The 17,873-nt window shown below is 66.0% G+C and overlaps 4 protein-coding genes and 2 non-coding genes across 6 annotated transcripts; 3 read left to right on the top strand and 3 right to left on the bottom strand.

Moving 5' to 3' along the window:
- Window positions 1-192: 192 nt before the first annotated feature.
- On the bottom strand, window positions 193-2,181 carry PROCA1 (protein interacting with cyclin A1). The gene is made up of 4 exons (XM_086475414.1): window positions 1,998-2,181; window positions 1,046-1,178; window positions 784-918; window positions 193-706 (listed from the first exon to the last, which is right to left on the bottom strand). Exons 1-4 carry the CDS (start codon window positions 2,179-2,181, stop codon window positions 193-195), a joined length of 966 nt encoding a protein of 321 aa, XP_086331540.1.
- Window positions 2,182-5,404: 3,223 nt separating this feature from the next.
- On the bottom strand, window positions 5,405-7,490 carry RAB34 (RAB34, member RAS oncogene family). Its single transcript, XM_086475137.1, has 10 exons — window positions 7,428-7,490; window positions 7,253-7,344; window positions 6,799-6,864; window positions 6,461-6,562; window positions 6,318-6,382; window positions 6,194-6,245; window positions 5,937-6,018; window positions 5,756-5,846; window positions 5,559-5,666; window positions 5,405-5,472 (listed from the first exon to the last, which is right to left on the bottom strand). Exons 1-10 carry the CDS (start codon window positions 7,479-7,481, stop codon window positions 5,405-5,407), a joined length of 780 nt encoding a protein of 259 aa, XP_086331263.1. The 5' UTR covers window positions 7,482-7,490.
- Window positions 7,491-8,682: 1,192 nt separating this feature from the next.
- RPL23A (ribosomal protein L23a) lies at window positions 8,683-11,190 on the top strand. The gene is made up of 5 exons (XM_086475208.1): window positions 8,683-8,741; window positions 9,236-9,416; window positions 9,757-9,933; window positions 10,338-10,407; window positions 11,125-11,190. The coding sequence occupies exons 1-5, from the start codon at window positions 8,717-8,719 to the stop codon at window positions 11,137-11,139; spliced, it is 468 nt and encodes a 155-aa protein (XP_086331334.1). The 5' UTR covers window positions 8,683-8,716; the 3' UTR covers window positions 11,140-11,190.
- LOC147414158 (small nucleolar RNA Z17) lies at window positions 9,590-9,662 on the top strand. Its single transcript, XR_015183968.1, has one exon. It is a non-coding gene; the product is annotated as a small nucleolar RNA Z17 (small nucleolar RNA).
- Window positions 10,194-10,262, top strand: LOC147414157 (small nucleolar RNA SNORD42). Its single transcript, XR_015183967.1, has one exon. It is a non-coding gene; the product is annotated as a small nucleolar RNA SNORD42 (small nucleolar RNA).
- A 3,384-nt stretch (window positions 11,191-14,574) lies between the features above and the next one.
- Window positions 14,575-16,686, bottom strand: TLCD1 (TLC domain containing 1). The gene is made up of 4 exons (XM_086475147.1): window positions 16,490-16,686; window positions 16,197-16,279; window positions 15,797-15,879; window positions 14,575-15,340 (listed from the first exon to the last, which is right to left on the bottom strand). The coding sequence occupies exons 1-4, from the start codon at window positions 16,684-16,686 to the stop codon at window positions 14,945-14,947; spliced, it is 759 nt and encodes a 252-aa protein (XP_086331273.1). The 3' UTR covers window positions 14,575-14,944.
- Window positions 16,687-17,873: the final 1,187 nt, after the last annotated feature.

Below are 17,873 nucleotides of genomic sequence, written 5' to 3'. Positions count from 1 at the left end.
ACCCACCCGGTTCTGGGTCCTTCCCCTCCCGCGGCCCCACAAGTGGGATCAGTCCCACAATTTCCCCTGGAAGCCGCCCCCGGTGTGATCCTTTCTCCCCACAGAGACGGGGCTGAGGCTGCACCATCTGCTCGAGCGACCAACTTTATTACACAGCCAAGACCCGCGCCGGGGGAGTCAGGGCCACGGCTCTCATGCAGGCTCTGCCTCAGCTTGGTTTTTCAGCCTCTTCTTTCTGTTTCTCTCCTTCCTCCTCCTCTTCCCGCTGGTGGTGGGGACCAGGGATGGGGTGGCCAGCGCTGGCTCCCCGCCCAAGACCTCCCGTGCCGGGGCGTCACTCAGGATGGTGTTAGCTGCTTCCCCCAAATCTGGCAGCGGGGCCTGTGGGTCCTGCCCCGTGGGGACAGTGGCTGCGGAATGGCTCGGCTCCCCGTTTTCGGAAGGGCCTTTCTTTTTCAGACCTTTCCCCTTCTTTTTCTTGTCTGTCTTCTTCCCCTTCCTCTCTTTCTTGGCTGCCTTACGGGCGGACAGCGGGTGGGTGGGTGCGTGATGCTCCACTGGGACGGCTCCTCCACCCGCGCTGCTCCATGGAGGGCTCCGAGGGACCCCCCTGGGCCTCGCTGCCCGGTCGATCAGCTCCCCACCGAACTCGTACAGCACCGGCTCCCTGGGCACCGCGACGGCCACAGTGTTGTACGCCCTGCACCTGCGGAGAGCGGGGTGAGGCCAGCCCTGGCGGGGCCGAGGCAGGGTGGGCCGGTCCCCACGGCGGGGGGCACTCACCAGACATAGAGGTAGGGCTCCACGCACTCCTCCTTGTAGGCGAACTCGAAGCAGGGCACCTGGATGACGTTGAAGAAGGCCTGGCCCACCACCCGCGAGGCCGTGTCGTTCACCTGCCGCAGGCACTCCTTCAACCTGCCGTGGGGCGCAGGTAGGGTGAAGGGGGGCCGGGGAGGGGGAGGGGACAGACACTGCCCCAGGGATCCCCAGTCCCCGGGGTGGAGGGATGCTGCGGGGCACGGCCGAGCGCGGGGCCGCTCACCGGCGGTCGCAGTCGCAGTGGCTGATGGTGTGCCAGCGCAGGTTGCGGTAGCCGTAGCGGGCGGTGAAGGGGTGGATGACATGCTGGCAGTGGTCGTGGTCCCGGCAGCACCGGTCTGTGTCCCGGTGTTCTCCTGCAGGGAAGGCACGGGGTGCAGGCAGGACTGGGGGATGCCTGATGCACAGGCTGGGGCTGGAGAGGTTTGGGATCGGGGCTGGGCTGGGTCTGCACTGGGCTAGGACTGGGGTCAGAGTTAGATCGAACTGAGGCAAGACCGGGATGAGGCCAGGATGGGTAGGGGCTGGGACTGGAGCGGCACTGGGATGGAGACAGGGGCTGCACCAGCACCACAGTGGGGATGAGGTGGGACTAGCTTGGGATCAGGATGGGGACCAGGCCCGGACCAGGACCAAGAGCGTGACTAGGCTGGGATCAGGACAGGAATTGGGACTGGACCAGGTTGGACCAGCACTAGAATCGGGAGTGGACTTGGGTGGAGCAGGACTGGACCAGCAGTAGGGTGGGGACCGGAATGGGAGGAGGATGAAGCAGGGAACAGGTGGGGGAGAGAAGGTGGATCAGGACTGGAGCAGCACCAGAATGGGGAGCGGGATGGACCAGCCCTGTGATGGGGACTAGACAGAGGTGAACTGGTGGACTGGGACTGGAAGAGCACTGCGGGGGGTGTGTGGACTGGGACCAAGAGGGACTGAACTGTGACAGGGATGGGGACTGGACTAGCAGTCATGGGGACTGACCCGGTACTGGGTTGGGGACCAGGATTGGGCTGGGGAGGATCAGCACCAGAATGGGGATGGGGATGGGGTTGGGGATGGGGATGAGGATGAGGATGGAGAAGGGGATGGGGATGGGGATGGGGATGGGGATGGGGATGGGGATGGGGAAGGGAAGGGACGGGAAGAAGAGGTAGCAGCGGCCCCGCCGCCCTCACCCAGCTGCTCGTAGGCATCTGCGTTGCTTCCCGCGCCGCACCACAGCGTCCCGGGGTAGGTGAGCCCCCGGCGGGCGCGGGGCCGTCCCGGCGGGGCCGCTCCGGTGCCGGGAAGCGCTCCGGGGGCGGCTGCCAGCAGGAGGAGGAAGAGGAGGAGGCGGCAGCGCAGCCCCGGGGCGCCCATGGCACCGCACCGCTGGCTGCCGTGGGGTCGCCTTTATAGCGCCGTCCAGCCCGCCCACGCGGGGCGGCACGGCTCGGCTCGGCTCGGCACGGCTCGGCAGGGCACGGCACGACTCGGCACGGCACGGGGTGCAGGCAGGGCTGGGGGATGCCTGATGCACAGGCTGGGGCTGGAGAGGTTTGGGATCGGGGCTGGACTGGGTCTGCACTGGGCTAGGACTGGGGTCCCGTCCAGCCCGCCCACGCGGGGCGGCTCGGTAGGGCAAGGCTCGGCACGGCACGGCTCGGCTCGGCAGGGCACGGCACGGCACGGCTCGGCTCGGCACGACACGACTCGGCACGGCACGGCTCGGCACGGCACGGCTCGGCTCGGCTCGGCACGGCACGGCTCGGCAAGGCACGGCACGACGGCTCGGCTCGGCACGGCTCGGCACGGCACGGCTCGGCTCGGCTCGGCTCGGCACGGCACGGCTCGGCACGGCTCGGCACGGCTCGGCTCGGCTCGGCTCGGCACGGCTCGGCTCGGCACGGCTCGGCGCCGCGCGGAGGGTCCCGGAGAGACGGGGTGCTGGAGCCGCTCCGCGGCTCATCCCGCGCCTCGCAGCTCGAGGGGAAGGGGTTAACCTTCCCGGTGGGGCCGGGCCCCGTTGCTGTGGCAGCCGGTGGGGTGATGTGCCGGGGTCGGTAACGCGCCGGCCCCAACGCGCCCGCCCCGTGACGCACCGCACGGTCCTCGGCCCCGGAGCAGCCCCCGACGGGAGAAGGATGCTCCCTGTGGGCCCGTGTCCCCATCCCACGGATGCTCCCCACAGCCCCGTGTCCCCATCCCACAGATGCTCCCCACAGCCTCGTGTCCCCATCCCACAGATGCTCCCCACAGCCCCGTGTCCCCATCCCACAGATGCCCGACGGTGCCTTTCACACGACAGCCCTGGTGCCCCGTGCCCAGCCAGGGCTGGCAGCCCACAGGCACCCGGCAACTCCCGGCACGGCTGCCAGGGCTCGCCCCCTTGGCTGGCTCCCCTGCCACAGAGCCCATTGACACCCCAGACACGGATCTGGCAGGCTGGGTGGCCGAGAGAGCCAGCGCTCAGTGGGGCAGGACGGTGCCTGGGCACCCCCAACGGGGACGTGCACTGCCTTGGAAAGTGCCTGCGCTGCCCGAGACCCCACAAGCTGTGGGGCTGCACCCTGAGCATCACCACCCTGGCTTGCTGACCCTTGCACCCATGGGGTCCCTCGAGCGCTGTGCCACCCGCACCGTGCCCTGGCACTGCTGGTGCAGGTGGCCGGGTGCTGGGGACACCTACGTGGGGTGCGAATGCCTCGGCCCCGGTGCTCCCCACCATGCAACTGCCTGGCTAGGACAGCAGAGCCCCATGGGCAGGGGGCATCGCCAGCCCATGGGCAGGGCTCCCGCCGGCCACCGTCCCAGGGCCCAGCTGGCTGAGGGTGCTGGCAGGGGCCCAGCGCCACGGGGGCTGCCCCCGCTCAGCTGTCGCTGTCTGTGACGCTCCCCATGACCGTCCTGCTCGGCTCAGCCTCACCGCCGGCACCCAGGTATGGAGCCGACTCGGGCATGCTGGGACCCCGGGGTGCCCATGTGTGGGTGTGGGAGGGTGGGCGGGTACGGAGGAGCCCTGTGGGGACTTTGGGTGGGGATTCTCACCCCCATTGCATGCTCAGTGCTTGCAGCACCTGAGGTCCCCACACATGGACCTGTGCCACGTCCCCGCCACCCGGGAGAAGGGCTGGTACCTGGCGCTGATGGCCCCCAACGTCAAGGGTCCCAACTATGCCTGGCTGGACCCCTCCCGGCTCTACTGCCACCCGCAAGTACCCAGCGCCTGGGGCGGGTGGCACCCGCGGGGGTGCTGGGGTGGGCTGTGCCTCCTTGGGGCTGCCGGGGCACCCAGCAGTGCCCACGGGCACCGGCACACGGGCTGCAGGTGCCCATGATGGGCTGCGGGCACCCAGCACCTCCGCTTTCCCCCCCCCAGGGCTTGCAGGACTGCGTGGCCGACCTGCTGCAGCCCTTCCAGGGAGACCCCATCGACATGGTGGCTGGCATCGATGCCATGGGCTTCATCCTGGGTGAGCGGGGACACGGGTGAGCCCAGAGCCCTCGTCCCTTGTCCCCGCGGCGCCTGACGGTGCTGTGCCCACCCCCAGGCGCTGCCGCCGCCGCCGTGCTGCGGAAAGGCTTCCTGGCCGTCCGCAAAGCCGGGCACCTCTGCGTGCAGACGCTGGCGCAGCCCTACACCGACTACTCGGGCCGAGAGAAGGTGATGGAGGTCCGCACCGACACCATCTCGCCGGGTGAGCCAGCGGGGTGGTCCCGTCTTAGGCGGGGGGGGGGAGGGCTGCCAGTGTGGGCACCGGGCGCTCAGCCACAGCCTCTGCCCCCTCGCAGGTCTGCGCATCCTCCTCGTGGACCAGTGGGTTGAAACTGGGGGCACCATGCGAGCGGCCATCCAGCTGGTGGAGCGGCTGGGGGGGGGTCGTGGCAGGTAGGAGTGGAGGTGCCGCGCACCCGTGGGCGGAGTGGAACCACCGTCCCCATACCCCGCGGTGGTCAGCACTGAGCCCACCCTGTGTCCCCGCAGGTGTCGCCGCCATCTGCATCGAGGACAGCGAGGGCGGGCGGTGGATCCAGGAGCGCTACAAGTGCGCCCACTGTGTCCCTCCCCGCCTGCAGCCCCGCTTCGACCGCCACCAGCTTGGCTGGGACTGACGGGAGGCTGGCACCTCGCCTGTCCCCTGCATCCCCTCGTGGGGCACAGCGCTGCTGGCTCTTCGGGGCAGGGCTGCCCCGGGTATCTACCCCCTGGTTTGGCTTTTGCCGTACCCGAGACGGTAACCCCTCCTCGGTGGCAGCCATCCTCCCCTGGCTCCATCCTCCCGCCTGCCCAGGAGCCTGGGCGCTGCACCCGGGGGCAGGGGAAGCCACAGCCAGCCCCGGCCCCCAGCCCCACGCCTTTCTTAAAAAGCATAAAAAAGGTTTTATTAAGACAAATGGGAGCCCGGGGGTGTCTCCCCCTGTGAGCAGTACCTGGGTTTGCATAGCTAAGGGAGCCGCACGGGTACTCCTGCCCGCCCTGGCTGTGGGTGCCCAGGCAGGTGGGGGGTTGAGGGGGCGGCAGGGACGGCTCCTCGGGGCCAGCCGGGGCTGCCCCTCTTTGGTCCAGAGGTGTGAGTGTGGTGGGGGGTCGTGGGCTGCCCCCTCACTGGCAGCACTTGGGTTTCTTGCGGGGCGCCGACAGGTACAGGTCGCTCTCGTTGCTGCTGATCCCTAGAGGGGCAGAAGGAGAGTGGGTGGGGGAGGCGGGGGGAGCTAAAGGGGGGAGCACCCATGTGGGGCAGGCTGGGGGTACTCACTCACGGTGTCACCGATCTTGCGGGCACTGCTGCGCTCCAGCTCGGCCAACACGCTGCTCTCGAAGGTCAGCGCCGCCACACGGAAGAAGAAATCCCGCACGTTCTCCCCTGCCCCGCAGGATGAGACCCCCTAAGTGCCCCCTCACCCAGCCAGACACTGGGGTCTGCATCCCCCCCCCACCCAGCCAGGGACCCACCGGTGAGTGAGGAGACAGCCCAATATTCCGCCTGCATCTCCTGGGCCACCTTGAGAGCATCCTTCTCCATCAGGCTGTACTGCGCCGGCGTCTGCCAACCGAGCCGGGGGAGCGGGTGGGTGACGGGGATGGCCCCAGCAAGCCGGGGTGCAGGGAGCCGCGGGAAGGGGGACAGACTCACACTTAAGTCCTTTTTGGAGCCCACCAGGAAGAGGATCACGTTGGATGGGTCGTTCTCCTTCAGGGCATCAGCCAGCCACTGCCTGCGGGGGGCTACCGTCACCGGCTGGTGGCCAAGCACTACCCTCTTGCTCGCACACCGCAGTGCTGCCAGCAGCCCCACGCCGTCCTGCCTGGCTCCCACCTCTCCATCCAGCCCCGCTGCCCCCCATGCTCATCCCCAGTCCCACCTGGGCCCCTTGGCTGTGGGTCACCTACCGCGTGTGCTCCAGGGACGCCACATCGTTGACATCGAAGACGATGATGATGGCTGGGGGGAGGGAAGGAGGGGTGAGACGGGGATGGGGACAGCCAGTTTGGCGGGACGCGGTGGGGACCTCACCTTGCGCTCCCCGGTAGTAGGTGGAGGCGATGCACTTGAAGCGCTCCTGGCCGGCTGTGTCCCACCTGGAGGGGGGGGGGGTGGGGGTGGGAGGTGAGGGGGGGCCACAGGGGTATGTGGGGAGGGGGCTGTCGCCTACTCACAGCTGCAGGCTGAAGGGCACCCCCAGCACCTCGAACCGCTCCATCTCAAAATCCACCCCGATGGTCGCCTTGTAGTTCTTGTCGAAGGTGTCCTTGCAAAAGCTGGGGGGGGTGGGGTGGGGGAGATGGATGTCAGCAGCCCTCGCCCCCCCCATGCCCCACCCCTGGGGGCTCAACGCCCCCCACCCCAGCGGGTGCCCAGCACCAGTGTCTGGCTGGAGTCAGGCGCAGCCCAAGCTGCTGCTGCCATTTGGGGGGGGGGTGGTGTCTCTTCCCTGCCCCCCCGCACCCCCGCCTACCGCAAACCCTCTCCCGGGGCGGGGGGGAGGGTCCGTTACCGGTTGATTAGGCAGGTCTTCCCCACCGAGAGGTCCCCCACCACGATGATCTTGGAGATCTTAAACCTGCAGGGCAGGGGGATGCACAGCGGCTCAGCGGGGCAGGGGGCTCCCCGCCCACCTCCCCCCAGCTAGCCATGGGGACACAGGGGTTGGGGGGGGGGGGGGGCATCACTCCGCAGCCACCCCCCTCGTGTCCAGCAGCGCCCTGCAGCCCCGCTTTCCCACCCCCAACCGAAACCCCTCCCGGACCCCCGTGTGTCTCCCCCCCGTGTTCCCCCCGCGCCGCATTCCTGCGCCGTGACGCAGGGCTCGGCACACGGGGCAGCGCCGGCAGCCACGAGGCGCCCACGCCAGGGGACACCCCCCTCTCACCCGGGGCTGGTGGGACCCTGGGCACCCCGTCACCACGTCGCAGCCCTGGGGTGGGGACCCCAAACGGCCCCAAACTCACCCAACGGTGCCCGTCCGCTGCTCCTGGCAGGCGCTGGCCACCGTGGGGTGGAAGGCGGAGCGGGCGTGCAGGGCGGCCTCCTTCCGAAAACACTGAGGGGGGACCAAGGGGGACACGGGGGTGACCCCGAGGCTCGGCGAGGCCAACCCCCGGGCCGGCATGTCCCTCCGCTCACCGTAGGCAGGTCGGCGATGACCCTGTCCCTGCGGACCGGAGCCAAAATGTTCATCGTCCCGCGGGGCTGTCGCGGTGGGCCCTGGGGGGGGGGAGCAGGGATGAGCCAAGGGTCGCTGCGAGGAGGCCTGGGGAGAGAGGGAGCAGCGAGTGGCGATGTCCCCGTGTCCCCGCTGTTGCCACGTCCCCATGCACAGCATCCTGGAAGACGGCTGTCCCTGTGTCCCCAAGCGGGGCTGTCCCTGTGTCCCCAAGAGGGGCTGTCCCCTTATCCCAATTGTCTCCGCATCCCCAGGGCATGGCTGTCCCCATGTTGTGGCTGTCCTCGCATCCCCAAGCGTGTCTGTCACCGTGTCCCAGCCCCCTCGAGATCCCCGAGTGTGGCTGTCCCCGCACCCTAGGGTGCAGATGTCCCCATGTCCCAGCTGTCCCCATTTCCCTGCCATCCCTATATCCCGAGTGGGTGCCATCCCAGGGTAATGCAGTCCCCATGTCCCAGCTGTCCCCGTGAAGCGCGGCTGTCCCCAAGCGTGGCTGTCCCCGCACCCCAGCATACAGCTGTCCCCATGTCCCAGCCGTCCCCACGTCCCCGCACCCCGGGGTAACGCTGTACCCACGTCCCAGCTGTCCCAGGGGTGCCATCCCAGGGCACGGCCGTCCCCGTTATCCCATCGGTCCCCACGTCCCCGTGTCCCATCCCTCCCCGCCTGGACACGTCCCCGTGTCCCCCCCCCCCCGCCCCGCGTCCCCCTCGCCGCATCCCGGTTCACGGCCAAGCCCTCCCCGCCTCGTCCCGGTCCCCTCCGTGGGGAAACGGCGGGGGGAGGTGTGTGTGGGGGGCATTACCGCGAACCTCCCTCTCCGGTAGCGGTGCTCGGCGCTGCACGCCCAGCCCCGGAGGAACCGGCGTCTTGGCGCCTCCCCCGCCCCCGGGGGAGGGGCCAAGACGCCGGTTCCTCCGGGGCTGGGCCATTGCGCTGCTGCCCACGCAACGGGTCCCCGGTAATCCCCACCCCGGGGCCCATCCCGGCCCCCCGCCATCGGGGCGGCGGCGGGGGGGGGCGGACCGCACTGGACTACAACTCCCATGAGGCGCCGCGGTGCCTTGCGAACCCTGCGCATGCGCGAATGAGGCAGCGAGCGAGTACTACCATTCCCGTCGGGCTCCGAGATATCGCGAGAGTTAGGGGGGAATCCAAAGAGAGGACGGGGAGAAGTCTCGCGAGATTTGGGGCTATAAGCCCGTGCGGCGCGGCGCGGGAGGCCCCTTTCGGCTTCCGCCTGGCCAAGATGGCGCCCAAGGCGAAGAAGGAGGGTGAGGGCTGGGGGCGGCGGGGTCTCTGGGTTGGGGGTAGGGGGGCGTGATGGGGCATCCCCCGGGGTGCGGGTGTACGCGGGGCCGGCTGAGCGGTGTAAGGGGCGAGGGAGGCCTGCACCCCGGTGCTGGGCCGCGGGCACGTGGAGGTGGCGAGAGAGGCCTGCACCGGCGGGCCTGGCCCGGTTTGTCTGAGGGAGGGTGGGCCCCGGTCTCGGTTCGGGGGCCCTCGGGGCGGTGGTCTGTGAGGGAGCTGGGGAGGGAATGAGTTCCTCCGTCCGTTGGTGAGGTGGGAAGTTGGATTGTTGCGGGCGGGAAGGGGGAAGCTTCAACGCCGCTGGGCTTTTTGCGGTTGGGCTTGGTTGGATGAGGGAGCATGGAGCTCTGAGAGGGGTGCTGTTCATTGAGCTGCGTGACATGGCCCGTTAGGGCTGGCAGGAGAGCATCCCCTGGTCCTGCAGATGCTGGTTGTGCTGACTGAGCTGTCATTGTAGCTGTGCCTCCGAAGACAGAGGCAAAGGCTAAGGCGCTGAAGGCCAAGAAGGCCGTCCTGAAGGGGGTCCACAGTCACAAGAAGAAGAAGATCCGCACATCACCCACCTTCCGCAGGCCCAAGACCCTGCGACTGCGACGGCAGCCCAAGTACCCCCGGAAGAGCGCCCCACGGAGAAACAAGTACGTGTGGGGACCTTGGGCCCTGCCCTGCTGCAGGGCTTGTAGGATGGGAGCAGCCACCTGCATTGGGCTGGCGGGCCTCGCTGCAGGTCCCAGGGTGACACCTTGCCAGCGTGCTGCCCTGGGGGCCGAGCCCACATCTTGGGGGCAGAGCGCTTGGCAGGGGTGTTTGGGGTGCAGGTGATGATTTCAAGCGACCAAAGCCTGAGAGTTTGTGATTAGAACCTTTTTGGTGACTGATGCACCCCAAACTAGGTGGTACCCGTGGTATTTGAAAAGCCCCTGAAATGCAGAGGGGGCGTCTGCCAGCTTTCTGTTAACCACAGGGTCTCTCCTGCAGGCTGGACCATTATGCCATTATCAAGTTCCCTCTGACCACAGAGTCGGCGATGAAGAAGATTGAGGATAACAATACTCTGGTTTTCATCGTGGATGTCAAGGCAAACAAGCACCAGATCAAACAGGCTGTCAAGAAGCTGTACGATATCGATGTGGCCAAGGTCAACACACTGATTAGGTGAGAAGAGGGAGAGAATAGGTCACTGGTGGGTGTGAGGTTCTTCAGGAGCCCAGAGTGGCTTTTAGCAGGAAATGGGAGCACGTGTGAGTTTCAGCAGATGTGGCTGCTCTCAGGGATTGAGCTCTGCAGCGTATTGAGTGTTAAAAGTGTTGAGAAATGGAACTTGTGACTGAGCACATCTTAGTGGAAGTGGGAAATGTTTGGCAGACCGGAGGGTCAGCTTGCTCAGGGAGCTTTTCTAACACCCAGCGAGCCTTGTGCAAATGATGTGAACGTTTTTTTTACCACTGAGTAAAGTGATGTTTCCAAAGGAACCACTGATGCACACTGCTGTAGCACGAAGGGGGAGCAGGTGGGAGGAGCTGTGTGCCTCTCTGCTGATGCCTCCTGTTCCTCTCTAGGCCTGATGGGGAGAAGAAAGCTTATGTCCGACTGGCTCCAGATTACGATGCGCTGGATGTAGCCAACAAGGTGAGAAATCTTTGAAACTTGGCAGCTCCCGTGGTCTTGTATCTTCTGCACCCGGTTCTTCCTGGTGTACAGGTGAAGTACTCGTGCTTCCAGCGTGGTGGCGCTTCTGTGGGGTGTCCTGGTAGTCAGACAGGCTGCGAGTGTTGAGGAGCAAGCCCACGTTGTCTAGCAAACTGCCATTCTGCCTGGAAGATCCCAAGGTGAAGTGGGAAAAGTTACTGAGAGAGAATTGCTGCTGTGCTTCAGCTCCTCCAGCGAGGGGCTCCACTCCACAGAGCTCCGGAGGATTAACGGGAAGGATGCAGAAACTGCCCTGCAGAGCCTCTGCATGGAAACCTTGGCCAGGGCTGCTGGCAGCTGGCTCGAACAGGGGAGGTGATGGCAGGGGCACCGCTGCGCTGCCGGCCTGGGGGAAGGAGGGGTTTCTACTGAGGAAGTGGCTGTGTGGCTGGAAGTGGCAGAGAGTTTTAAGTCCTCGAGGTGGTTGAGGTAGGCAGGAGGCAGCAGTGGTATAAATAGGAGTAGAGCAATGTGGCTTAGCACGAGGGTCACTGGAATAAGTGTTGTGTAAGGCCCTGGACAGGTCTGGGAGGAAGGAAGCTGTCCCCAGAGGACAGGAATCCTGGGGAGATGCAGCCGTGGCAGCGATGTCTGTGGTGGAGGCTCTGCCTTTTCACCAGTGTCACCTCTGTTTTAACGTGCTTTGCTTCTTTCCAGATTGGAATCATCTAAACTGCGTCTACCGAGGACTGTACAGACAGGATAATAAACCCTGTGACACCACTGAGGGGCTCTTGTGGTTTGTGACAGCATAGCCCATGTGAAAGAGAGCGCTCAGCAAACTTTTCGGGCTTCATTTTAGGAAAGGGGGTTCCTCCCTCCCTTCCTGGCGCTAGATGGGCAGTGCTGATGGGGTCTCCTGGGTCACTGACCTTTCTGCTGCGGGTAAATATGAGGTGACGCTCCCTCAAATCTCAGATATTTACCTGAGAGCTCTGTATTTTGTTGCCCTGTGTGGTGAGCATGTGTTTGTGATCGGTGTTCGGTGTCCTACGTAGCTGCCCCGTAGAGCACACCGCAGGCCCATGAGTAGGCAGGTAGTAACCACCACAAAAACGTGGTAGTGGTTCAGATCTGGCACAAGCAGAGTGTCACACCCTTTCCTGAGCGTATCAGCTCCACCTGACGAACACCTCGAGCTGCTGCCATCGTGGGGGCTTTGTGGGGGCGTTTTTCTGGCGCCATCCCCGCTCCCCGCGCTGCAGCGTGTGAATCACAGCCCTGGCTGTTCCTGTTGGGCTGCCTGCAACCTTACACAGGGTTCACAGCCCTCACCAGGGCTGGTCCCAAACTGGCTGCTCTTGCTGCCTCGGCAGCCTTTTGCTTCCTCAAATCTGTAGATGAAACTGGCTTTTGAGAGCTCTTGGGGAGTCACGAGAATGTGGAGCGCTGGGGGAGCAGGGAGTGGTGGTGAAGTACAGGTAAGCCTTTAGGGGTACTTCAGATCATCTTAAGTGTGTACTTAACGCTCGACTGAGGTGGTGAAAGCCGTGACCAAATATTGATCAGGGTAATTGAGCTCTTGGGCAGTGGGACACCAAGCTCCTTCGTGCCTCTTGCAGGGAGTGACGGAGTGATGGAGTCGCGGAGTGGTGGTTCGCACACGTGTGAAGGTTGGTGCTGGATGGAGAGAGTCCAGTGTCCCAATTGCTGCTGCCTTCAGGGGTAAAGATCTGTGCTGGGTTGGGTGGCCCTTGGCTGGAGGCTCTTCACGTGGTGAGGGACAGGCCAGCACCCGTGCACTGTCCAAGGAAGGTGGCGCTGGGTATTGTGAAGCCCGTGTGTTCGCCCTCGCACGGGCAGACTGCGGCTGCTGTCAGGCTGCTTCTGGATGTGGGGGCTGCCTGGGTGCACCCCGCCTTCTCCCTGAGCCCCACGGGATGCTCGGGGGGGGGGGGGGGGGGGAGAGGCAGGAGATGCTCCCTGCCTGCTGTAAGATGTGAAAACCCACCTGCTTCCCTGGATGCCTGTCCCTCTCCTGATCTGCAGGTGCTCGGAGAGAGCTCAGATCAGAGCTCTGCTGGCGCCCTGGGCACAGGCCAAAATCCAGGCTCTCACCCTCCCCAAGCCTGGCTCAGGGGCTTGAAACTGGGAGAGCAAGGGCTGTTGGGAGGCTGTGTGGGGTCAGGTAGGGCTGAGCAAGAGGCAGCCTTCCCCGCCTGTGACACAGCCCCGCTGCTGGGAGTCCGGTGGTGCGAGGAACTGGGACAGCCCCGCTCCCTCCTGGGGTCGGGTCTGATGTTCTGCTGGCCTGTGGGGTTGAGGGCACCGACCCAACCTCCTGCGTGCAGCCTGGGGAGGGGACAAGCAGCAGCAGCAGGGTCTCCGGGGGTTTGCCTGAACCCTGTGCCCCCTCCTTAGCTGTAGTCACCCTGAGAAGGATGTGGCAAGGGAGAAGTTCCCTTCTTGCAGCAACACTGGTATCGCTGCTGGGGTGAGGAGTGGGTTTGTGCTGCAGCGTGGAGGCTGGGGAGGGATTTCACATCAGCATGACTTGCAGTCTGCCCTGCCTGACCCTGCCTCAACTTAGCCCGGTGGCTGCTGCTGTCTGGCACTTCACGTCCTTACGCTTGCCTCTCGCTCTGGGCCGGCAGCCAGCCTGACCCACAGCTGCCCCAGCCAGCGCTGCGCTGCTGGGAGATGCTCCGGCTGGAAGCCAGGAGAGGAGCAGGGGGGGAGGCAGGCTCCCTGTTCTGGGAAGCTTTGTCATGCCTGACCCTTCCGTGCTGCTCTAAGGGTGGTGAGAGTGTGGGCTGGTCCCCCTGACCCTGTGACCCGCTGGGGCAGAGCCGTGTCTGCTCCAAGGGGAGAGGTGCAGCGATCGGGGTGAGGGGAAACTTAAGTTTTGGGCTTGGTTGTGGTGGGGTATTTGCAGATGGAGTCGGTGCAGAGAGGCCACGAGGCTTAAGCTGCAGCTGGGAAGCTGCGTAGCCGTCGGGATGTACTGCTGAGGGTCAGGCTGTGCCCTGCCGGGGCTCCCTGCAGCTCGGTGTGGGGCTGCTGAGCTCCGCTGGGAGCGAGGAAGGGGCGAGGCAGCAGGTTGGAAGCTGATGTAGGTCCCTGCCCACGCAGCATCCCGAGTCTCACACCTCCGCTCCGGCTGCCAGGCTGTTCCTGGCATGCACCCCCTGCACCGGTATCGCTCCACGCTGGGGAGCCCTGGCAGGATCCCAGCCCTGTGGAGTGTTTCCTGGCTCTCTGGAAGGAAGGAGGGTGATTTCCCACTGCTTCCACTTATTTCAAGCGCAGAACCTGTCTCTACCTGAGCTGGGCTGGTGGTGGGGTTGGTAGGACAGATCCTGCTCCAGAGCAGGGGCAGGGCAGGAGCCCCTCTAAAGCCCCGCTGCTTTATGCCAGTCTGGCGCGATCCTGGAGCTGTCACGTCAGCAGGATTTGCCTTCCTGATGCTCTGGTGCTCCACAGGACCGGCTGGGCTGGTTCTGGCCCTGCTCCCCCGGGGAGCTGAACCCCTTCTCTCCTCCCATCGCTCTGAGGCGGGGGCAGCTGCTGGAGGCAGCTTGGTCCTGTCGCTGCAGGAGAGGGCCCAGCACACTCGTGGGGGGCCAGAGCTGTGCTGTGCTGGTGAAGACCGCTCTGGGGCAGATCCAAGCATGCAATAGCCTTCCAGGAAGAGTCAGTGGCCTCACAGGGATTTCCCATGCCAGCTCCACTTCACATGGCTGCCCGGTGAGTCACGCAGCCCAGCCAGGCTCCTCGCCGGCAGGCAGGTCAGGGACTGCAGCAAGGCTTGGTACCTCTCCTGGCTCCCTTCCCCTGCTCCATGCACAGCCCTAGGGCTCTGGAAGAGCAGACGAGTGAGGAGGAAGGGAGGGACCCATCCATGGGAGGGATTGTGGACTTGCTATTTAAGGCTCGGCACGGTGCAGCCGGGCTGGTAGGACCCAGCAGGCTTGAGTGCAACCCTGGGCAGTCCCTAGAAGAAAGCGAGCAGCAGAAATGTGCCCTTTCCCTCCCGAAAGCCTGCCAGCCCTCCACTGGGAACAGGGGCACATCCTTTCCCATGGCCCTGTCGTCCCCGTCCCCCCCCCCCCCGCCATCCTCCCACTGATGCTGCTCTGCCCCACAGAAAAGCCAGTCCAGGCGTGCTGCGGCAGCAGTAAAGAGACCGATTTTAATGCACGTAACACCCAACATCACCATGGAAAGGACTTGTCCCTTCCCTCCCAACCCTCTCAGGCCATCAGCTGTGAAACGCAGCCACCCCTGGCCCTCCAGCTGCCTGTGCAGAAGCCAGCTTGGGCTGCTTCTCCATCAGCCATGCTCCTGGCTTCAGTAGTGTCCCCACAGCTTGGTGAGGCCGTCAGGCTGGTCCAGCCTGGAAGCGCTTTTAGACAGCAGAGCGGGTGAAGGCAGGGCCCGGGGCCAGGGAGCGATCCCTAAGGCACATCAGAGCAAGTTTGGAGACGCCAAGACCCCCCCACGAGCCAGAGCCTGGGTCCCCCTTGGCACGCACGTCTCAGTCTATCAGAAACTTCTCACCATCCACGTCTCTCCCCGCAGAGCTCTTGCGCAGGGAGGGGAAAAAATCGGAGCGGAGGAGGCGGGAGAAGTACATGAGGATCATGGTGTCGAGCAGCAGGAGGTTGGCGGTGAGGAAGGCACCCTGGCCCTGCACCTCCACGTAGCGGAGGAAGTACCAGGTGAGGTAAGACTGGGGCGCCAGGCGGAAGGCGAAGTACATCACCAGGTTGACGTACTTGTTGGCCTCATAGAGCGCCGGGGAAGGCACGTTGCTCATCTTCAGCAGCATGCGGATGGTGAGGAAGATGTTGCTGACCTCCACCAGCAGCAGTAGCATCGCCGCTACCAGGAAGCGGCCTGTGATGATGAGCGAGATGAAGGCAGAAATGGCCTGGGAGCGGGAGGGACACAGCAGGGTCAGCTCTCCTTGCCCTGAGGGAGGCAAGTCCTTCCCCACCAGGGTTTGGGCATATGTGGTGCTGTTGCCCCCCCCCCCACCTAGAGATCCCAGCAGCCCTCCAGACACCTAAGCCAAGGGAAAACCAGTCTGAAGAGCCAGTTTCCCCCACGACCAGTTACAACTCCCTCCGCTGGGGAGCTGGGAGAAGCCTCCAGCTCTTTCCTCGCCCGGTGCGGCAGCCTATCTGGCTCCTGGCGCTCCGAGCCGATGCTGGCAGGCATCCTGCCCTCGCCTTGTTGATGCGCAGCCTACCTGGCAGCCAGGGTGAGGTGGAGGGAAGGGCTCTGGCTTGCCCCACTGTAATGCACGAAACCTGCGTGGGCTGAGCTCCAGGAGTGCGTGGTAGCCCCCCGTGCTAGCCCTTTGCCTCCCTGGAGTTGTACTCACCATGGCATGGTGCACCAGGTACTCCCAGGAGGAGCGGGACTGGTGGTTGAAGATGATGTCAAGGCTGTCATGGATGAAGTAGCCTGTGGGATGATGGAGAGCGTTGAGGGGGTCCGGCTTGCACACCGTCACCTGCTGCGGTGAGGGGGAGCAGCAAGGAGGGGCAGGGTGGCGTGACTGTGCTCCAGGCGCCAGAAACGCCTCCGCCCCAGCTGAGCGTGGGGAGATAGCTGGGCCCCGGGGGTTGGCAGCCTGCGGGCTCCACGCTCGTGATCAAGGCAAGGAAGCGCGGAGAGTCACCCGGGGCTCAGCCCAGGCCAGCGTGCCGGGCGAGGCTGAAGAGGGAGTGGGCAGAGGCCGGGCGGAGTGGCCGCAGCCATCGCCCTGCCTGGCTCCTTACCTGAGGAGAAGCAGACCAGCAGGTGCCCTGAGACGCTGTAGCCATCCTGGATGTTGGAGAGCAGCTCCGGGGAGTGCCAGAGGCTGGGGATGAGGAGAGGAGGAAGGGGGTCAGCCTGGGCGGTGGGATGGGGGACACACGGGGATCCCCAGCACCCTGCCCCGTGCCTCCTCGCCTTGGGGGGGGGGGGGGGGGGGGCGGGGGCAGCGCTCGGGGTCGTGCTCCCACGGAGGCCCGGAGCTCCGGTTCGCAGGGTGTCCACGGTGCCCACCTCCCCCCGCCCCGCCCGGTACCTGAAGAGGGCCCATAGCCCGGCCAGCACGGAGTGTGCGAAAGAGACGAGGAGATTCCCCCAACGCCAGGCACGGCCGGGGCGGCTCCGGACGGCGGCGGGCCGGGGTAGGGCTAGAGCCGTCCGCCGCAGACCCCCGAAGAGAGCCACGCTGCCGCCCACCAGCGCCGCCGAGGCCGCCCGCCAGCCCGGGCCCATCGCGCCCAGCTCCGGCGGGATGGGCGGGCGGGGCCGGGGGAGCCACGCCTCCCCTTTGACCACGCCCTCCATTGACTACGCCTCTCCATTGACTGAGCCGCCCTCGTTGGCCACGCCTCTCATTGACTACGCCTCCCTCTCTGGCCACGCCTCCTCCGCTGACCACGCCCCCTCAGTGACCACACCTCCCTCGCGGGCCGCGCTTCCCCGCAGGGCGCCTGCGCGGGAGCGGGCGTGTGTACGTGTGTGTGTGCGCGCGGGTACGGGCGGGGCGTTGCACGCACGCGTGCGAGGCGCTGCGTGTACGTGCAAGGCGTTGCACGCACGTGTGCAAGGCAGGGCACGCGTGGGTGCCAGGTGCAGCACGGGAGGGTGGGCGCAGCGGGCGAGTGGCAGGCGGTGCACAGTTGTGCCGGGCCTTGCACATCTGTCCCGGCGCTGCACAGCTGGCGTGAGCCCCGCACATCTGTCCTGGGCGTCGTGTGCGTGTCCCGGGCACGGTGGGAAAACAGCGGTGTCCTGGGAAAACAGTCGCCAAAACCGGCTGGGAGCGCCGCCGGTTGGGTGGGCGCAGCGAGCGCCCACCAACAGCCTGCAGGAAGGCAGGGGGGGGGGCCCGGGAACGGGGGGAGGGGGGGGGGGCAGTTGCCCCCCTAATATCCGTGTGGCAGCAGGGTGAGGCCGGCTCTGTGGGCACCGAGACGCGGCGGGGTGCTGGTCCTGGTGTGGGGGTCTTCCCCTATCGCTGCCACACTCCCCCCCCCCCCCCCCCCCGGGTGCAGGACAGCGGGGGCTGGCTGACAGTCCCTTTCCCTCCGCGGTGAGCCGGGCTCGGTGTCGCTAGATGGCAGCATGACCACGTGGTGTGGCCTGGGGGTGGCACTGCCACCGCTGTCCCTGTCCCCGCTCCAGGACAGGGGAAGCCACCCTTGGGTGCAGGGCACGGACCCACCCTCCCATGCTATAGGTGCCGCCATGGCCGGCCCCATGGGTGCTCGTGGTCCTGGGGTTCTAAAGCGGGTTTAGGGGGGGGGAGCAGGGAGGGGACCCGGGCTGGGTGCTCCCCCAGACTCGGGGCTGTGGGGCAGGAGGCTGCTGCGGGCACCGCCGCTCTCTGGGGGTACGGGGGGCGGTGTGTGGGTTCCTGCTGGTACCCCCCAGCCTGGGGGCGGCAGGCTCAGGGCACC

Source organism: Leptosomus discolor, chromosome 18 (assembly GCF_034619465.1).
Source record: "Leptosomus discolor isolate bLepDis1 chromosome 18, bLepDis1.hap2, whole genome shotgun sequence".
NCBI classification, from domain to species: Eukaryota; Metazoa; Chordata; class Aves; order Leptosomiformes; family Leptosomidae; genus Leptosomus; species Leptosomus discolor.
The sequence above is the reverse complement of the archived record's forward strand: the minus strand, read 5'-3'. Positions and strand labels throughout refer to the sequence as shown.

Coding starts and splice junctions, on each gene's coding strand:
- RAB34 (XM_086475137.1), bottom strand. CDS start 7,481: ATGAACATTTTGGCTCCGGTCCGCAGGGACAGGGTCATCGCCGACCTG. Junction 6,383..6,460: donor GTGCCCTTCAGCCTGCAGCT/GTGAGTAGGCGA, acceptor CCCCCCCTCCAG/GTGGGACACAGCCGGCCAGG. Junction 6,246..6,317: donor CTACTACCGGGGAGCGCAAG/GTGAGGTCCCCA, acceptor CCCTCCCCCCAG/CCATCATCATCGTCTTCGAT.
- PROCA1 (XM_086475414.1), bottom strand. CDS start 2,181: ATGGGCGCCCCGGGGCTGCGCTGCCGCCTCCTCCTCTTCCTCCTCCTG. Junction 1,179..1,997: donor AGATGCCTACGAGCAGCTGG/GTGAGGGCGGCG, acceptor CCTTCCCTGCAG/GAGAACACCGGGACACAGAC. Junction 707..783: donor GAGCCCTACCTCTATGTCTG/GTGAGTGCCCCC, acceptor CGCTCTCCGCAG/GTGCAGGGCGTACAACACTG.
- RPL23A (XM_086475208.1), top strand. CDS start 8,717: ATGGCGCCCAAGGCGAAGAAGGAGG. Junction 8,742..9,235: donor GCCCAAGGCGAAGAAGGAGG/GTGAGGGCTGGG, acceptor CTGTCATTGTAG/CTGTGCCTCCGAAGACAGAG. Junction 9,417..9,756: donor AGCGCCCCACGGAGAAACAA/GTACGTGTGGGG, acceptor TCTCTCCTGCAG/GCTGGACCATTATGCCATTA.
- TLCD1 (XM_086475147.1), bottom strand. CDS start 16,686: ATGGGCCCGGGCTGGCGGGCGGCCTCGGCGGCGCTGGTGGGCGGCAGC. Junction 15,880..16,196: donor GCTGGTCTGCTTCTCCTCAG/GTAAGGAGCCAG, acceptor ATCATCCCACAG/GCTACTTCATCCATGACAGC. Junction 15,341..15,796: donor ACCTGGTGCACCATGCCATG/GTGAGTACAACT, acceptor TCCCGCTCCCAG/GCCATTTCTGCCTTCATCTC.